The sequence below is a fragment of the Salmo salar genome, chromosome ssa20, assembly GCF_905237065.1.
Source record: "Salmo salar chromosome ssa20, Ssal_v3.1, whole genome shotgun sequence".
Classification (NCBI taxonomy): domain Eukaryota; kingdom Metazoa; phylum Chordata; class Actinopteri; order Salmoniformes; family Salmonidae; genus Salmo; species Salmo salar.
In genome coordinates, this window is record NC_059461.1 from 60,904,484 (window position 1) to 60,922,695 (window position 18,212).

An 18,212-nucleotide genomic window follows, 5' to 3' on the forward strand; every position below is an offset into this window, starting at 1 on the left:
CTATTCCTTATGGGCCCTGGTTAAAGGTAGTGCACTATGTAAGGAATAGGGTGCAATTTGAGATCCTGCACCCTGTTCTCTGTGAGCTGCAGAGCACAGAGGGAGAACCTCCCACTCACAAACTGGAACTTTACAGATAACTTCTACAGTATTTTGTTTTATATTTTGGGGTTGAGACAGGAAAAGAAGACTTTTGTTCCAGTGGCATAATACAGATCAGCCGGTAAAGCAGAAAGATGAGGAATACACTGCTTCTGATCATGGCTGCACTGACTGCAGTTAGTGAGCAGAAGCCAATGTGAGTTATGTTCTATCCATACTAATTCTTTGTCGATATATTTTACTTGCATCATTGGTCATTTTCTGTCATGTTGCTTTCTCAAATATTACTACTGCGTGGTGTGTGTGTGTGTGTGTGTGTGTGTGTGTGTGTGTGTGTGTGTGTGTGTGTGTGTCAGTGGCGGTTGGTGGCTTTTAAGATGAGGGAGGACAATATTTTTGGGGATGAGCATGGCCTTATTTCTATTACAGCATATTGGATGACTGTCATTCGTATTCCATTCCCCCAGATCAATGTAACATCGATAGATTTAGGCTACTGCATGATACTCAAATTTTCCCTATACCCATCATGAGGTTGCTACAACCTAGTCTATGAATGAAATTTTACAACGTAGTTGCACAGGTCGAGAGAAATTTGAGCAATCAAGGTGACAGACACGGATACATTCAATACCGCCTTGCACAATCTTGCCTGCATCTAGCTGATTTAGGGTGTAATCATTAGTCCAACAGTTGCAAACAACAGTTTCTATTTGACAAATACAGGTATGTTTATCCCTGTTTCGTTCTGTTTGCTTCCGTTTTCCTCATTATCGCCCATCTTCCTCATTATCCCCTGTGTATTTATACCTGTGTTCTCGGTTTGTCTGTTGCCAGTTCGTTTTGTTCGTAAAACCTATCAAAGATTGTTTCCCTGCTCCTGCCTGTTTCCCTGCTCCTGCCTGTTTCCCTGCTCCTGCCTGTTTCCCTGCTCCTGTTTTCTAGTCCGTCCCGGCTTTGACAGTTCTGTCTGCCCTGACCCTGAGACAGCCTGCCCTTTTGTACCTTACCCCACGTTCTGGATTATTGACCCCTGCCTGCCCTGACCCTGAGACAGCCTGTCGTTTTGTCCCTTACCCAACCGTTCTGGATTATTGACCCCTGCCTGCCCTGACCCTGAGACTGCCTGCCGTTTTGTCCTTTACCCAACCGTTCTGGATTATTGACCCCTGCCTGCCCTGACCCTGAGACTGCCTGCCGTTTTGTCCCTTACCCAACCGTTCTGGATTATTGACCCCTGCCTGCCCTGAGACTGCCTGCCGTTCTGGACCCATTACACCCTTCCTGGATTACTGACCCCTGCCTGCCTTGACCTGTCGTTTGCCTGCCCCTGTGGTTGTAATAAACTCTTGTTATTTCTACACTGTCTGCATCTGGGTCTTACCTAAATGTGATACAGTGTATCCAGAGGAGGACAGAAGCTAGCTGCAGTGGTGTAAAGTACTAAAGTAAAAATACTTTAAGTACTACTTAAGTAGTTTTTTGGGGTATCTGTACTTTACATTACTATTTACATTTTTGACAACTTTGACTTTTACTTTACTACATTCCTAAAGAAAATAATGTACTTTTTACTCCATACATTTTCCTTGACACCCAAAAGTACTTCTTACATTTTGAAGGCTTAGCAGGACAGGAAAAGGGTCAAATTCACACACTTATCAAGAGAACACGTGGTCATCCCTACTGCCTGATCTGGAGGACTCACTAAACACAAACGCATCATGTTGGAGTGTGCCCCTGACTATCCGTACATTTTCGAAACAAGAAAATGGTGTCATCTGCTTTGCTTAATACAAGGAATTTGAATTGATTTATACTTTTACTTTTACTTTAGATACTTAAGTATATTTTAGCAATTACATTTACTTTTGATACTTAACTATATTTAGAACCAAATACTTTTAGACTTTTGCTCAAGTAGTTTTTTGCTGGGTGACTTTCACCTGAGTAACTTTCTATTAAGGTATCTATACTTTTACTCAAGTATGACAATTGGGTACTTTTTCCACCTCTGGTTAGCTGTCCTCTGGCTACACCATGGTGCTACCTACAGACTGCTGTTGAGGCTACTGGCTAGCTGTCCTCTGGCTAGCTGTCCTCTGGCTAGCTGTCCTCTGGCTAGCTGTCCTCTGGCTAGCTGTCCTCTGGCTACACCATGGTGCTACCCTACATCCTGCTTTTGAGGCTACTACTGACCTTCATTGCAGACAGTGTATTTTAAACAATTATTTGGTGACGTGAATATATTTAGTATAGTTTTATATAAAAAGGAAAAAGAAAAAAAATGTTTCACTATTTTTATTTTTATGAAATTCCTCTACTTATTCCTGCATGTGTTTGTTTGTGTTCGTGTGTGTGTGCGTTTGTGTTCGTGTGTGTGTGCGTTTGTGTTCGTGTGTGTGTGTGTGTTTGCAGATGTCTCATCACTGCTCCAAACATAGTCCACCTGGGAGTAGAGGAGACAGTGACAGTACAGCTCCAGGGAGCTACCAAGCCTACACAGATTGAACTATACTTTCTGTACCAAATTGACAATAATAAAGATCTGTCTGGAAAAAAGTTTGTAACTCTCAATGAAGCCAATGGCTATCAGGAGGTGGTGAAAATGAGCGTAAGTATGCAGAAGGCTAACCTCCTTTCATACCCTGTGGAACTACTGGAACGTGCATTTACATTATTCTGCCTCTATTCTCATATTTTATAGGTCGTTCCTAGCCTGTACGAAGAGGCAATCAAAAACATAGGAAAAACAAAGACAATTGTGCCATATATCCAACTGTCCGCAGAGAGCAAGGATATCTTTTCAACAAAAAAAACAATCATTTTGTCAACAAAAAAGGGTTATGTTTTCATCCAGACAGACAAACCAATCTACAATCCAGGAGAGAATGGTAAAGTCTAAAATAAAAAATGTTGACTATTATATATGATTTTAGTTATAATCCCAATTTGTCCTTTTCCAGTCAATTTCAGGGTCTTCACGTTAGACAACTATCTGCTGCCTGTCGAAGAAAGCATCAATGTCAAGATATTTGTACGTTTGCAAGACATCTATCTGTATGTTAAAGTTGTATTATTGTGTTATATTAAATCTCTGTTCTCTAAATAACGTTCACTGTCTCCCTGCAGAACTCCAAAGGCCTGCTGGTGTACAACCAGGCTCTACACTCCAGTAAACTCCTTCAGAGGAACATAATAATCCCTGATGTTGAGACGTAAGTAGTATGTTGACATAAAATCTATGGAACACAGGACATCAGTAGCACTGACCACTACTCTGTCAATATGTTTCAGGGCTGGCCATTGGAAGATTGTTGCCGCTTTTATCAACCATCCCATGTCCAACTCTTCAGTGGAGTTTGAGGTCAGGGAATATGGTGAGTATCAAAAATAGGTTGCCTGACTGTATGATACGGCCCAACAACAACAACAACAACAACAACAACAAAGTGAAGCTCACCTCTATTTCTTTCAGTTCTTCCTACTTTTGAGGTGAAGATAGCAGCTTTGAAGCCATATTATTTATTGACAGAAGAATCCTTTCAATTCAGCGTCTCTGCAAGGTGAGATTGTTGAAGCAGATTGTATTTATGGACTGTTTTGTGAATTGTTCATAGCATGTCAAGTAAATGTGTGTTGATTGCAGGTACACCTATGGCAAAGGTGTCAATGGCATAGCTTATGTTAGATTTGGACTAATAGACAGAGAAGGCAACAGAATACATTTACCTGGCCTAGAAAACAAGACTTCTGTGAGTTCACTTTATTATCTTAAAGCTTTACATAAAAAAATGTAAAATTAAAGTCAAATTTTAGTTATTGTTTTGTATCCAGGCCAGTTCCATTGACTTTTATTTTTCTGATGAGCCATTTGTGAACTTTTTTCTGGTGTATTGTAGATTCAAGACGGTGTCGCCAGCATTACCCTGCCAACTGAAGACCTACGTGGGAAAGCAGAAAAGCAAAGCATCCAACACATGGAGGGATACAATCTGTACATAGCTGTTATAGTTTTAGAAACAGCAAGTAAGTCCTTCATACAGTTAGATAAAACATGCCCATAGCAGAGGATTCAGGTATTTTCTCTTGGATATACAGTAACTCTTTGTGCTGTATGACAGTGACTGTCAGTCTGTCTGTCTTTGTCTCTCGCTCTCTCTCTCTCTCAGGCGGAGATTTAGAAGAAGCTGAGAGCACTTCAGTAAAGATAGTGACGTCTCCATACATCATTGACATGTCTAAGACTAAGAAATACTTCACACCTGGAGGAAAGTTCTCTATCCTGGTACTGTGTGGTCATTTCTGCACTCTAAGACAAACGTTAACACCACAGAGTAAAATATAATTGTATTTATTCATGACATCATATTGACATTAACAAATCCCTTTCCAAATGAGACATACAGTAAAATAGTTATCAGTGTTATCAATTGTATTGGCCTTACCATTTAGAATATGACTGTATCGACAGACATAGTCGACTGGGTATATGCTGCATGTTTCATTCTCAGGCTACCACCACTCACCCAGATGGAACCCCAGCCCCTGACCTCCGTATGAGGGCTTCAGTTTCAGTGACCTCTGTAGGAGGCACACAGGAGTCTAAGATGGAGGGTTCCGGTAACTCTAAGGGTGAGGCTGTTCTCACCTTCGAAGTGCCCAAACTGGCCACGTCTATGGACATCAAGGTACAGGACAGACAGAGAACTTTCAATCAACACTGTATTTCCCATGTAGTTTTGTCAAGTGTTCTATGTGGCTCTAATTTCCATGTGAGGTAATATTGACGTACTGTAACTTTGCACTGTGTGTTCTTGTCTCTCCAGATGTTTGCTGAGGGAGAGGATAAAGAGGTAGTAGTGACGGATGCCAAAATGACAGTGTTAGCAGTCCAGTCTGAGGGGAACAGCTACCTGAGTGTAGAGATAGAACATGTCACCCTGGAGCCTGGAGGAACCATGACGGTCACTCTCAGAGACATCACCCCACCAGGCACCCCACGACCAGCCTACATCTACTATATGGTAACATACTGGAGTATCAGTCCATTCTAATAATGGATGGAGATGACCATTTACCACTTCTGCAACATACTTTATCTGTGCATAGCTTCAAGTTTCCATACACTACCGTAGACTCGGTTTGTCATAGCTGTAACCAACATGAATATAAGCACGTTGGGGGTTGAGAAATTAACCTTTTCAATATCTGTAGTGAAGAGCAATAATGTGTTATTTCCTCTCTTTCCATTCTTTCAGGTCCTGAGTAAGGGCAGAGTGGTCCAGATGAACAGGGTCCAGAGGACTGAGCTGACCACCTTCAGTCTGCCCTACAGTCTTGACCTGGTCCCCTCCTTCAGATTGGTGGCCTACTACTTCACACAGGCACCAGAGAAGACTACCATAGTGGCTGACTCTGTGTGGGCTGATGTCAAAGATATCTGCAAAGGACAGGTTCTACAGTTACCACTTGTTTCTCTACTTCTACTCTTACTACACTTAGCCAGTTCTGGTTTTATCCTGTTGTCAGAGCTGTGCATCAAGAAGGCACATTTTATGATTTTAACTTGACTAATAAAGATCAAAGTGATATAGTTTTCCATGGAGGCAGATTGTGACAATGTCTTTGTTGCTGTGTTTTCAGATCGAGATCCTTCCATTTAAAGAGCATAAACCAGCTGACTTGGTGAACGTGGTGGTCCGAACAGACCAGGGAGACAAGGTAGCTCTGGCTGCTGTAGATACAGCTGTTTACATCCTCAACAAGAACAACAAACTCACTCCTCAGAAGGTACATAACCTCTGTCTGTCAGGTTGAATGAATAGCTACATACAGTATGTGTGCCTGCTGGTGATATTTCAATCTCAATGTGACTTCCCTGGTTAAATAAAGATGAAATAATACAGTAACATAACATTATTAGTCTGGATTTTGGCTCAGTCTCAGGTGTATGTTGACAGCTTCACAAGGCTATGACCTGGTATCAGCTAATAGAGCATTTCCTAAGCTAAGTCCTGGAGGCCAAAAGGGGTTTACGTTCTGTTTTTTGCCCCAGCACTACACTACGCTGATTCAAATAACCAAAGCTTGATGATGAGTTGATCATTTGAATCAGCTGTGTAGTCCTAAGGCAAAAACCAAAATGTGCACCCCTTGGTGTCCTCAGGATCGAGTTTGGAAAACGCTGAGCTAATGTACTGTATCACAGAGGGCAGGTTTGTCTGTGAAAATACAGTATACCTGAGAATATATCTCCCCGTGTATGTACTGTGTTTAGTATTACTGTATGTGCCGGACAGTATGTACTGTTATATGTATCTACTGTATGTACAAGACAGTATGTACTGTTATATGTATCTACTGTATGTACAGGACAGTATGTACTGTTATATGTATCTACTGTATGTGCCGGACAGTATGTACTGTTATATGTATCTACTGTATGTACAGGACAGTATGTACTGTTATATGTATCTACTGTATGTACAGGACAGGATGTGTTTGTCTACCAGGGAGAATGGGATATGCAAAAGACAAATATCTGTTGTTCATGTAGTAAATGGACCAATAAAGTAATCTTCTTCTTTAGATGTTTGCCTACATGAACTCATATGACCTGGCGTGTTCTGTGGGAGGAGGCAGGAACTACCAGTCTGTGTTACAGGACGCTGGGCTCGCCTTTATAACCAGCTGGGTGGATACAGAGGATCACGTGAGAAAGGGTACCATTTACATTTAGACATTTAACTCATTATAATGTTGAATGAATAGTACATGTAAGGATCCTGGTTGGTTAAAGCATATCACTGCTGCTGTTGTTGATGAAATTTATTCCACACAATATTGTAAAATGATTTTTCTTTTGTCCTCCGATCAGATTACTCCTGTAACAACATAGGAAGATCGAAGAGAGCCTTGAACCATCACCAGGCTTTCTCTGATATCAGTAGGTGTAGCAGTAACCTCAGCAAACCAAAATTGGTTCTGTGAAAGTTCCCAGAACTTTCTTTAGGTCGCAGCAAATGTTCTCATAACACAAAACTGTCCAGTTGTGCTGATGATTATATAACGTTTGTATAAAACATTTGCCTGATGATACAAGATCATTCCTATAGCACATTTCATATGTTCTTTAAATGTTCCCAGAATGTTTCTTTAGGTTGGAACATTGTGGGAACATCACAAAAGATATGTTTCCAAAACACAAAAACTGTCCCGTTGTGCGGACGATTCTACAATGTTTCTTTTAAGTGGCAAAAAAAACATTCACCTAACATACAAGGGCGTTCCCAGACCACATTTTGTCTGTTCTTTAAAGGTTCCCAGAATGTTTCATTAAGTTGTGGGAACATTGTGGGGATATGGCAACTGTGCAGTTGTGCTGACATTCAGATAATGTTTGCATCAGGGTGCACAAAACATTGTTTTGATGTTGCAAGAATGTTGACAGAACAGCCTTTCTGAGTTCTTTAAAGGTTCCCAGAACATTTGTGGGAAACTGGTGGGTACATTACAAGAGATATGCTCAGTTATGATGATATTCATACAATGTCTAAGTTAGGTTGCACAGGACATTCCCTTAATGTTGTAAGAATGTTGACAGAACATATGAATTAAGTCTGGGATGTTGTCTGGGATGTTGCAAGAATATTCTTATGATATTCACAAAGGTTGCAGAGAACATTCCCACAATGTTGCACAATGTTCCACAATTTCCAAATAGGTCCGTTTTTATGACGTTCATAGGATATTTGTTTTAGGTTTAACATAATTGAACATACATTTAGCCTTTTCTTAGAGGTCCTCAAGCAAAAGTCATCCTAGATCAGCAGTCATAGTCTTGGATACCATGTAAAACATTTTAGTGAACGTTAGGAGAACATTCCAAGGGTATTTAACTTTTTGTATTTTTTTTATCCTAATGTTAGATAAAACCCTATCTAGAACTTAATGGGAATCTTAGCTGTTCTGAGAATGTTCCCAGTTTGGTGGGACTTCTCCTATTCTCCCGCCATCCTCTGAGCACGCTAGTTTTACTCTTATGGTGAGACTATCAACTATTATTAGTTATATAAGATGGACAGCACTCCAAAGGATACGTTTCAATAATCCTTTCATGACTAGTGTTCAGATATGTTTCAGCAAAATCATTCCTTAGTAAATGACATGTATATAATGTATTAGTGAGACACAGAGTTCTTGTGTGCAGTCAACAGGTATCCGGATCATTTGGAGAAGAGGTGTTGTCAGGATGGGGCCAAGTTTAACAGGCTGGGTCTGTCCTGTGAGAGCCGTCATGCTAAAACCACCCACAAGCTCATTTCCTGTCGCACCGCCTTCCTCAAGTGCTGCAGAGATGCCACCATGCTGAGGAACAACATCAAGAAGACCAGGAAGACATATAGCCTGGCTAGAAGTACACTATCTTATTATGTTATTACATTAGTAGTTGGACAATGACATCTAAGAAGAATCTTACAATCTACATATTATTGTGGTGCATTCAGTAATAGATAGATAAATAGATAAATCAATACTTTTGTATTTTTGCAGACTAGTTGTACTACAGTATATGCACATATTTTGCATTGATTAAGCTGAATATTTTTTTATGTTTTATGAGTATATGCATATCTCCCTGTCCCCTTCCCTGTCCTCTTCCCTGTCCTCCTGTCTAGCGAATGGTGATATGGATGAGGAGGAGGCCATAGATGAGGTGTCTGTCCACCTGCGCTCTTACTTCCCTCAGACCTGGATGTGGGACATTGTTGATGTGGAGCCCTCTGGTCTCGTAAGGTAACCTGGTAATCTGCAACATCATGGACTTCAGGGCTACATCCCAAACGACACTCTATTACCTATATAGTGCAGTACTTTTGACTGGTAGACTAGGGAATAAGGTGTAATTTGGGACACAAGCCAGGACTGTCATGATTGGGGCCCAGAGTTTTCCCTGACCATGTGAACAGACTGGGTCAAACCTGGAGGCCAATATACTGTAGTGTAACTAGTAGTTAAATCATGTTGCATGTTCATATTTTCAGACACAGTATTGCTGTCCCTGACTCCATCACTACCTGGGAGGTTCAAGCAGTGGGAATCTCTAAAACAAAAGGCAGGTCACCTCTTCCTTCTAACCTAAGACCATTACACTATCCTGGTCCCAAATCTGTTTGTGCTCTTGCCAACTCAGTTTGACAGTCATTGTCAAGCCAACCATGACAACGAGTGACAAGAAGTTGGCATGATAACACAAAGAGACTGGCGCTCAGGTTATCATTATGCCATTAGACTTTCAGAGGACAGTCATCAAGTGGTTAATGTTAGTGATGGTTTTCCCTTCAGGGTTTTGCATAGCTGAGCCCAAGCCTCTGGTGGTGTTCCAGGACTTCTTTGTCTCTCTCAGACTGCCCTATTCTGTGAAGAGAAACGAACAGCTGCAGGTGAAAGCTGTGGTGTACAACTACAGAACCGACAGTATGGAGGTAACTTGTTTTCTTAAAACAATATATGTCAAAACAATATATTAAAATCCAAAATGCCCCCAACAGCCATTTATTCAAATAAACAGCAGTTGCAGACATTATCATGTGTAGATTCCTTTGATAGACATGTTTACTATACTAACATCTACTGCCATGTCTACTGTATGTGTTTCTCTCTATGAAGGTGACAGTAGAGCTGGTGTGGGTGGAGGGTCTGTGCAGTGCAGGGGGAGACAGAGGGTACAAGGAGGTGGTCACAGTACCTGGTAAGTCTACTGTCCCTGTCTACTTCACCGTGGTTCCTCTGGTCATAGGAAACATCCCTATCCAGGTAGAGGCCTACACTAAGACCGCTCGCGACCAGATCAAGAAGGACCTCAAAGTCACGGTATGAACACAACACTGGCAAATGTTTCAACTTGTATCACTTTTCTCCCACTAATACACAGTAGTTCTACTGTATATCTCCATAATACATATGTACATTAGGCTACATGTGGTTCTCACTTCTTTCTTGAGCTGAACACAACTGGCAACATGTGGATTTGAATCTCTTCTTACCATTTTTCTCCCTTTTTACAAAAGTTACAGTACAGGTGCAGGATCTTAATTTGATCACCCTGTTGCGGGAAGATTTTCCTGCAATGCATGACATTCAAAACTTGTAGTGTATTTGAGGTTTAAAAAGGCTCTGGAGTTTGTAATTTCCACTTTAACATTTCAGACTTGAAATGAAAAAAATGTTTCAACCCCTACAAAAATTTAATAATTCTAATTTCCTGCTGCTGCAGGATTATTTTCTTGCTGTAGCAAACTGGCTCAAATTCAGATCCTACATCTGTATATGTCTGTATAACCATTCTGAATGAGACTCTCACCTTTTGTTCTGTTATACAGGGGGAAGGGGAACTGGTCTCAATACAACATGAATACAACATTGATGGGAATGGTAATGTTGTTTATCAGAACATCGGTAGTAAAAGGGACATTTATGCAAACAAGCCAAATCAGACATTGAGTTAAAACAGGTTCTCGACTTCCTATCTATGTTACACAGCTGCCAAGTCAATCGAACTTAAAATCCCACCTCCTCCTAGTGCTGTACCTGGACTGGAATCTGACGCCTACATCAGTGTCAAAGGTATGTAGGGTCCACAGACTCGCTCTACCCACACCTTTAGACAGACTTTCTGTTCATGTGGCGTCTGTAGTACTGAATGTTTACATTTAAAAATATATATTGTTCCAGGAGATATTATTTCAGACTAGGAGTCTTCCCTGACCAATCTCCAGGCCTAGTTAACTACTATAAGGGGGAAACCTCCTGGTCCCATGTATAAGCTCTGTGCCCATGTACCCCCCATGTAGGTGGCGTGATGGGAGAGTCCGTGGAGAACTGTCTGAACCTGGATGGAGTGGACCGGCTCATCTCCCTGCCCAAGGGGTGTGCGGAGCAGACGATGGTCACCATGTCTCCAGCCATCCACGCCATGAGATACCTGGACACCACGGGACAGTGGATCGACCTGAAGGCTGAACGCAGAGACGAAGCTCAGGCCATGATACGGACTGGTGAGGGGACACCTTAAGTTAATCGCTTTGAGACATCTAACCTTGTGGGAATCAAACAGTTGAAATGAATTGATTATTTCTCTTTCCAAGGATATGCCAGAATCCTGACGTTCAAGAAGACAGACGGATCCTATGGAGCTTTCCTGTCAACACCAAGCAGTGTTTGGTTGACAGCCTTTATAGCCAAGGAGTTGTCCCAGTGCAGGGACGTGATTTCAGTGGAGGACTCCTACATCCAACAGTCTATCTCCTACCTGGTGTCTAAACAGCTGGCCAGTGGAGCCTTCACTGACCCTAACCCACTCTATGACCGCACCATGCAGGTAAGAATACTTTATTCATCTGTGCGAAAATGTGTTTTTTGCTGTACCCAACCACTCCAATATAGACACACATACACAAAAACACTGGAGCAGTGGGCAGCCATAGTGCGCCGCATGGTGAGCAGTTTATGGGTTAAGTGTCTTGCTCAAGGGCACAGCGGCTGGAGACGTCGTCTTTCTAGGATTTGTCACCTAACAACCCTCTAGTCGTCTCGTCCAATGTTTTCAGCCCGTCAGGGATTCGAACTGGCAAGTTTCCGGTAGCAAGCCCACCCCTCTAGCCGCTATGTACGACCCAAATGTTCTCCATGACCAGACCATGCAGGTACACTACCATAACATACAATACATTACTGTGTCTTTACCTGTCTGCTATCTCTCCATTCCCATCAGGGTGGAGTGGGAGGGTTTGAGGGAGAGGTGTCCCTGACAGCGTTCGTTTTGATAGCCATGCACCACGCTGTGCCACTGTACCCTGAAGGACAAGACTCAGAAGTGGTAATACATCATTCAAGTCATGGACTTTACCTTAACATCACTGACTTAACCTGACTAAAAGTTGTGGAATTATCCTAAATGGGCAAATGGGTTTTGCTCATGCATTTTTGACTCTTGTGGTAATGTTTAAGTAATGCATATTGCTAATTATAATGCTAAATATATCCACCATTCCCCTGTGTTAGAGGTATGCTATGGAGCAGGCCAAGGTCTACCTGGGGTCGAAGGTGGACTCCCTTGAGAGGCCCTTCGCTGTATCCATCACCTCCTATGCCCTCTCTCTAACGTCCCCTGGTGGAGATGCTGCTTCCATGGCTCAGACCAAACTCAGGGCTTTGGCACAGTGTGACAACGGTCAGTACCATGTAACTTTACTGGTCATCTGGATAAGAGGGACTATGGGTTATCTAATTGTCATATTACTTCAGTAGTCCTCTAGATCAGAAGGGCTATATTCATCTACCACAAGTGTGTTTACATAACTACTGTTTTAATTAATTCCTTTGGACATAAACCTGCTTTGATAAATAGCTCCTGTAAAGTATTACAGGTCGTGGCTGGAGAAAAAGTCTGCATAGGGTATTCTGCGTAGACATTGATTTCCTTGGCTGTATGAATACAACATTTAAACAGCAGAGGGCGACATATTTACTGATCGTGTCCCCTGCAAAAGTATGCCGCTGTTAAAGTGGGGGCTGAACCTGCTGATTTGGCCTCGTTTTCCGTATTGGTCATTAACTCCATAGGGATATCGAATGTTAAACCAAATTGACCATGGGCATTACGATCGTGTCGCAAGAAGCTGCACTCCGAATTGATTGATTACTTGGGTTAGGCCAGCTGTCGGCATGTTTGACCCTACCCAAGGAAAACTGATTAGGTACCCTGCTTTCCATGACATACCATTTTTTTCCTATCATCTCGCAAATGACCGTTTCGAACGACACTGACCAAATTATCCTATTTCTACGTTGTAGTACATTTTGACACTAGAATACATGTTTCTGACTCATCGATGGCACATATGCCGTTTTCAAAATAAGAAGTTACTCGCTCTTTAAAGTTACTGTACACTCTTAGAAAAGGTTCGACATGAAACCCAAAATGGTTCTAGTGGCGAAAGAAACCCACACCTATTTAGGCGAGGTGCTGGCTAGCGGAGTAGAACACGAGGAGCTCAGATCCAACGTTTCGACAGACAAGCTGTCTTCATCAGGGTATAATGACAAACACTGCGGGGTGACTCGTTTATATAGTGTCAAAGGACACACACAGGTGTCTGTAATCGTGGCCTGATATCATTGGTTAATTGTCATATATTAAAATAACATACCAAAAACATGCATGGATAGCATACGATCATAGATACCATTTGGCTACATAGGCCTACAAACATTTACAATAGCAAAATCACAATAATGGCTTCAGATCAAAGTCTACGTTGAGACCGAAGGGAGCAAGAGTCTTTAAATTAAAGATCCAGGCAGCCTCTCGTTTTAACAATACATTTTCGAGGTCACCCCCTCTCTTAGGGAGGGTTATATGTTCGATGCCAATATAACGTAGGGACGAAATCGAGTGGTTTGCTTCCAAAAAGTGCGCCGCAACTGGGTAAATCGAGGTTTTGCACCTAATGGTGCTACGATGCTCCGAGATTCGTACTTTTAATTCACGCTTTGTTTTACCCACATAATTGTTTACCACAAAGACAAGTTATAAGATAAATAACTGTGGAGAACGTGATAACACCTTTGATTGGGATCTGTTTCCGTGTTTGGGGGTGTTTGAAGGATCTACATGTATAAGTGCCATTGCATTGGCACAGCCATTACACTTGAAGTTTCCATCAAGTAGGGGCGCAAATAGACGTTGTGCAGGGATATCTTGGGGCGGTAAATCAGAGGTTACCAATTGATCGCTGAGATTTCTGCCCCGAGAGAATACGACCAAAGGAGGGTCCGAAAACACATTAACGTTACCGACACTGTCATCGGATCTTGGAATGTGCCAATGTTTGTGGACGATTTCCTTAAATTGTTCAGAGCACTTTGAATAGCGGGTAGTTAGAACGCAAGAATGCTTATTTTTGTGAGACTGACCTTGAAAAAGATCATGTCTCGGTTTGTTTTGAATTTTCTCAATGGCAGTATTAATCTGACCATTTTTGTACCTCTTCTCCTTGAATTTTCTTTGCGTATTATTTCTGTCGAAATCTGTTTATCTTTTTTTTGCAAATTCTTTTGATTCGACAGAATTGGCTGTAGGGCAAACTGTTTTCCAAGGGAAGAGGGTGACAACTATCTGCCTTCAACAAACTTACGATCAGTAGGTTTCCTGTAAAGATCAGTGTATAGAACATTATCTTCACACAAGATTAGGAGATCAAGGAAACTGATTTGAAATGTGTCAGATTGCATAGTAAATCTCAGATGCTCAGAACAGGAGTCAAGAAAAGCATGGAACACCTGGAGCTGTTTTGCATCACCCCTCCATAGAACAAAAATATCATCAAAATACCGTTTCCAAATAATGAAGTAAGGCAAGAAAACATTTTTGAGAGGATTGAAAATGGACTGTTTCTCCATGTAACCCACATACAAATTAGCATAGTTAGGAACCATGGGGGATCCCATAGCAGTACCCTTAGTCTGAATAAAGAAATCATTTAGAAACATGAAGTAGTTGTGTGAGTACTATTTCAGCCAATGTTATAATGCATGCACTGGAAGGTAGTTAGTTCATTGGGGTCACGTTGCAGAAGAAAATGTTCCAGAGCTTCAATACCGCCCTCGTGTGGAATATTTGTGTATAACGACTCAACGTCAAAAGTAACTAACAAAGTATTATCAGGGAGAGGATCAAGAGATTCAATAATAGAGACCATACTGCTGGTCGAGTTTGCAATATGTCTCAATAGAGTGATTGCGATTGGATGGAGGTACACAATAACTCTTACTTCTAAAAGGAGTCGGAGTATGTGCAGGTGAGCAACCTACATGTTCAGTAGAAATATCACGATTAGGGGAGCTAAAGTATTCCCTTAAACGGATGTTTCTAAAAAAACTTAACCGTGTCTACCTTAACATCAAAATCGTTGTACTGAGTTGTAGGCACAAAATATAACCCTTTATTAAGCAAGGAGACATGGGCAGGGCTCAATATCTTGCTTGATAAATTAAAGACACTCAGTCCCGCGGGTTCTGGGACCAGCTCGTGCGTTTCTCTTCAATCGTGTTATACATTTCAATAAAATACTTTTTCAACTGGTCAACAATTAATGTAATTAAATCAATAGAGCATTTGTTCAGGATGGCACACCAGCGCTCATATAAATCATCTGTGCACTGTCCCAATGATGGTTCTTTTTGCCACCTTACCAAAAAAGGTTCTACCTGGAACCAAAAAAGGTTCTACCTGGAACCAAAAAAGGTTCTACCTGGAACCAAAAAAGGTTCTACCTGGAACCAAAAAAGGTTCTACCTGGAACCAAAAAAGGTTCTACCTGGAACCAAAAAAGGTTCTACTTGGAACCAAAAAAGGTTCTACTTGCAACCAAAAAAGGTTCTTCAAAAAGTTTTCCTATGGGGACAGGCCAAGAACCCACTAAGGTTCTAGATACAATCTTAGAAAAAAAGGTGCTATCTCTCCCCTGTAGAGGTAGCTACATGTCACTGGGAGGCCAGTGATGCTCTAAGGCTGAGTGGGGAGAAGAGGGCCAATCGGGTTCCCCAGGCCAAGGCCATCTCCGTGGAGACCACGGCCTACGCCCTGCTCCAGACGGTGGCGGAGGGAGACGTGTCGTATGCGACGCCCATCGCCCGCTGGCTCACTGAGCAGAGGCAGTATGGAGGAGGGTTCCGCTCTACACAGGTAGGTACCATAGGACAAGCCACCAGTAGACAGACGGGTAGGTACCGTAGGACAAGCCACCAGTAGACAGACGGGTAGGTACCGTAGGACAAGCCACCAGTAGACAGACAGGTAGGTACCGTAGGACAAGCCACCAGTAGACAGACGGTAGGTACTTTAGGAAAAGCCACCAGCAGACAGACGGGTAGGTACCGTAGGACAAGCCACCAGTAGACAGACGGGTAGGTACCGTAGGACAAGCCGCCAGTAGACAGACGGGTAGGTACCGTAGGACAAGCCACCAGTAGACAGATTGGTAGGTACCGTAGGACAAGCCACCAGTAGACAGATTGGTAGGTACCATAGGACAAGCCACCAGTAGACAGATTGGTAGGTACCGTAGGACAAGCCACCAGTAGACAGACGGGTAGGTACCGTAGGACAAGCCACCAGTAGACAGATGGGTAGGTACCGTAGGACAAGCCACCAGTAGACAGATTGGTAGGTACTTTAGGAAAAGCCACCAGCAGACAGACGGGTAGGTACCATAGGACAAGCCACCAGTAGACAGACAGGTAGGTACCATAGGACAAGCCACCAGTAGACAGACAGGTAGGTACCGTAGGACAAGCCACCAGTAGACAGATTGGTAGGTACCGTAGGACAAGCCACCAGTAGACAGATTGGTAGGTACCGTAGGACAAGCCACCAGTAGACAGATTGGTAGGTACCGTAGGACAAGCCACCAGTAGACAGACGGGTAGGTACCGTAGGACAAGCCACCAGTAGACAGATTGGTAGGTACCGTAGGACAAGCCACCAGTAGACAGATTGGTAGGTACCGTAGGACAAGCCACCAGTAGACAGATGGGTAGGTACCGTAGGACAAGCCACCAGTAGACAGATTGGTAGGTACCATAGGACAAGCCACCAGTAGACAGATTGGTAGGTATCGTAGGACAAGCCACCAGTAGACCAACAGAGCATTATGATCTGGAGCTAGGAGTTATCACTGACCACCTGACGTGACCTGGAAAAACTCCTGGCCCTAGTTATACTATTCTCTTTTTCGCTCTCTTTGCCCCCTCCTCTCTCTCTCTTTCCCACTCTTTCACACTTTCTCTCTCTCACTTTCTCTCTTTCTTTCAATTCAAAGGGCTTTATTGGCATGGGAAACATATGTTAACATTGCCAAAGCAAGTGAGGTAGATGATATGCAAAAGTTAAATAAACATTAAAAATGAACAATAAACATTACACTCACAGAAGTTCCAAAATAATAAAGACATTACAAATGTCATATTATGTGTTTATATACGTTGTTGTAAAGATGTACAAATGGTTAAAAGTACAAAAGGGAAAATAAATAAGCATAAATATGGGTTGCATTTACAATTGTGTTTGTTCTTCACTGGTTGACCTTTTCTTGTGGCAACAGGTCACAAATCTTGCTGCTGTGATGGCACACTGGTATTTCACCCAGTATATATGGGAGTTTATCAAAATCGGGTTTGTTTTCGAATTATTTGTGGATCTGTGTAATCTAAGGGAAATCTGTGTCTCTAATATGGTCATACATTGGGCAGGAGGTTAGGAAGTGTAGCTCAGTTTCCACCTCATTTTGTGGGCAGTGTGCACATAGACTGTCTTCTCTTGAGAGCCAGGTCCATAGTTGTGCCTAGGGGGCATATGGGGGAGGGAATGCTGTCACCTCCAGGCAGGTGTTTGCCCCCCTGTGTGCTGAGGGTGTCAGGTTCTTGTCCGGTTCTGGCATTTAGGTCGTCACAGACTAGTACATGTCCCTGGGCCTGAAAATGATTGATTTCCCCCTCCAGGATGGAGAAGTTGTCTTCATTAAAGTATGGGGATTCTAGTGGGGGGGATATAGGTAGCACACAGGAGGACATTGTTCTCTGTTAAGATCATTTTCCTTTGAATTTCTAGCCAAATGTAAAATGTTCCTGTTTTGATTTAATTTAATGGAGTGAGTTAGGTCTGCTCTATACCAAATTAGCATACCCTCTGAGTCCCTTCCCTGTTTCACAGCTGGTAGTTTGGTGGATGGGACTACCAGCTCTCTGTAACCTAGAGGGCAACCAGTGGGTCCATCTCCTCTATACCAGGTTTTCTTGTGGGATGACAATGTCTGTATTTCTGATTTCTTTAATGAAGTCCAGGTTCCTGCTCTTTAGGCCAAAGGCAGATGACCTCAGGCCTTGGATATTCCAGGATGAGATAGTGAAGGCTTTGTGTTCCATAAAGTGTCCAATGTTGTTGGTCGTGTGGTTTGACCTCAGCCAAGTAAGTGTGTGCAGAGCCTGCTGAGCATCTGGTACATGCCATTGGCTTGGGCTAGTACAAGAGTGGGGGTTGGGCCTGT

At 42.5% G+C, this 18,212-nt stretch overlaps 1 protein-coding gene across 1 annotated transcript in view; it reads left to right on the plus strand.

The window, feature by feature from the left end:
- LOC106581002 (complement C4-B) overlaps positions 1-18,212 on the plus strand; it is a 27,436-nt gene continuing 9,224 nt past the window's right edge. The window contains exons 1-28 of the mRNA XM_014162647.2: positions 1-298; positions 2,521-2,716; positions 2,810-2,996; positions 3,069-3,139; positions 3,235-3,320; positions 3,400-3,482; positions 3,581-3,668; positions 3,752-3,857; positions 4,005-4,131; positions 4,275-4,390; positions 4,617-4,793; positions 4,932-5,129; positions 5,364-5,558; positions 5,749-5,895; positions 6,695-6,827; positions 6,983-7,051; positions 8,315-8,521; positions 8,784-8,901; positions 9,150-9,220; positions 9,451-9,590; positions 9,775-9,978; positions 10,488-10,539; positions 10,648-10,731; positions 10,959-11,162; positions 11,253-11,485; positions 11,879-11,983; positions 12,169-12,337; positions 15,639-15,853. Coding sequence (XP_014018122.2) covers positions 237-298; positions 2,521-2,716; positions 2,810-2,996; positions 3,069-3,139; positions 3,235-3,320; positions 3,400-3,482; positions 3,581-3,668; positions 3,752-3,857; positions 4,005-4,131; positions 4,275-4,390; positions 4,617-4,793; positions 4,932-5,129; positions 5,364-5,558; positions 5,749-5,895; positions 6,695-6,827; positions 6,983-7,051; positions 8,315-8,521; positions 8,784-8,901; positions 9,150-9,220; positions 9,451-9,590; positions 9,775-9,978; positions 10,488-10,539; positions 10,648-10,731; positions 10,959-11,162; positions 11,253-11,485; positions 11,879-11,983; positions 12,169-12,337; positions 15,639-15,853 — 3,843 coding nt within the window. The 5' untranslated portion in view covers positions 1-236. The remainder of the gene's footprint in view (positions 299-2,520; positions 2,717-2,809; positions 2,997-3,068; positions 3,140-3,234; positions 3,321-3,399; positions 3,483-3,580; positions 3,669-3,751; positions 3,858-4,004; positions 4,132-4,274; positions 4,391-4,616; positions 4,794-4,931; positions 5,130-5,363; positions 5,559-5,748; positions 5,896-6,694; positions 6,828-6,982; positions 7,052-8,314; positions 8,522-8,783; positions 8,902-9,149; positions 9,221-9,450; positions 9,591-9,774; positions 9,979-10,487; positions 10,540-10,647; positions 10,732-10,958; positions 11,163-11,252; positions 11,486-11,878; positions 11,984-12,168; positions 12,338-15,638; positions 15,854-18,212) is intronic.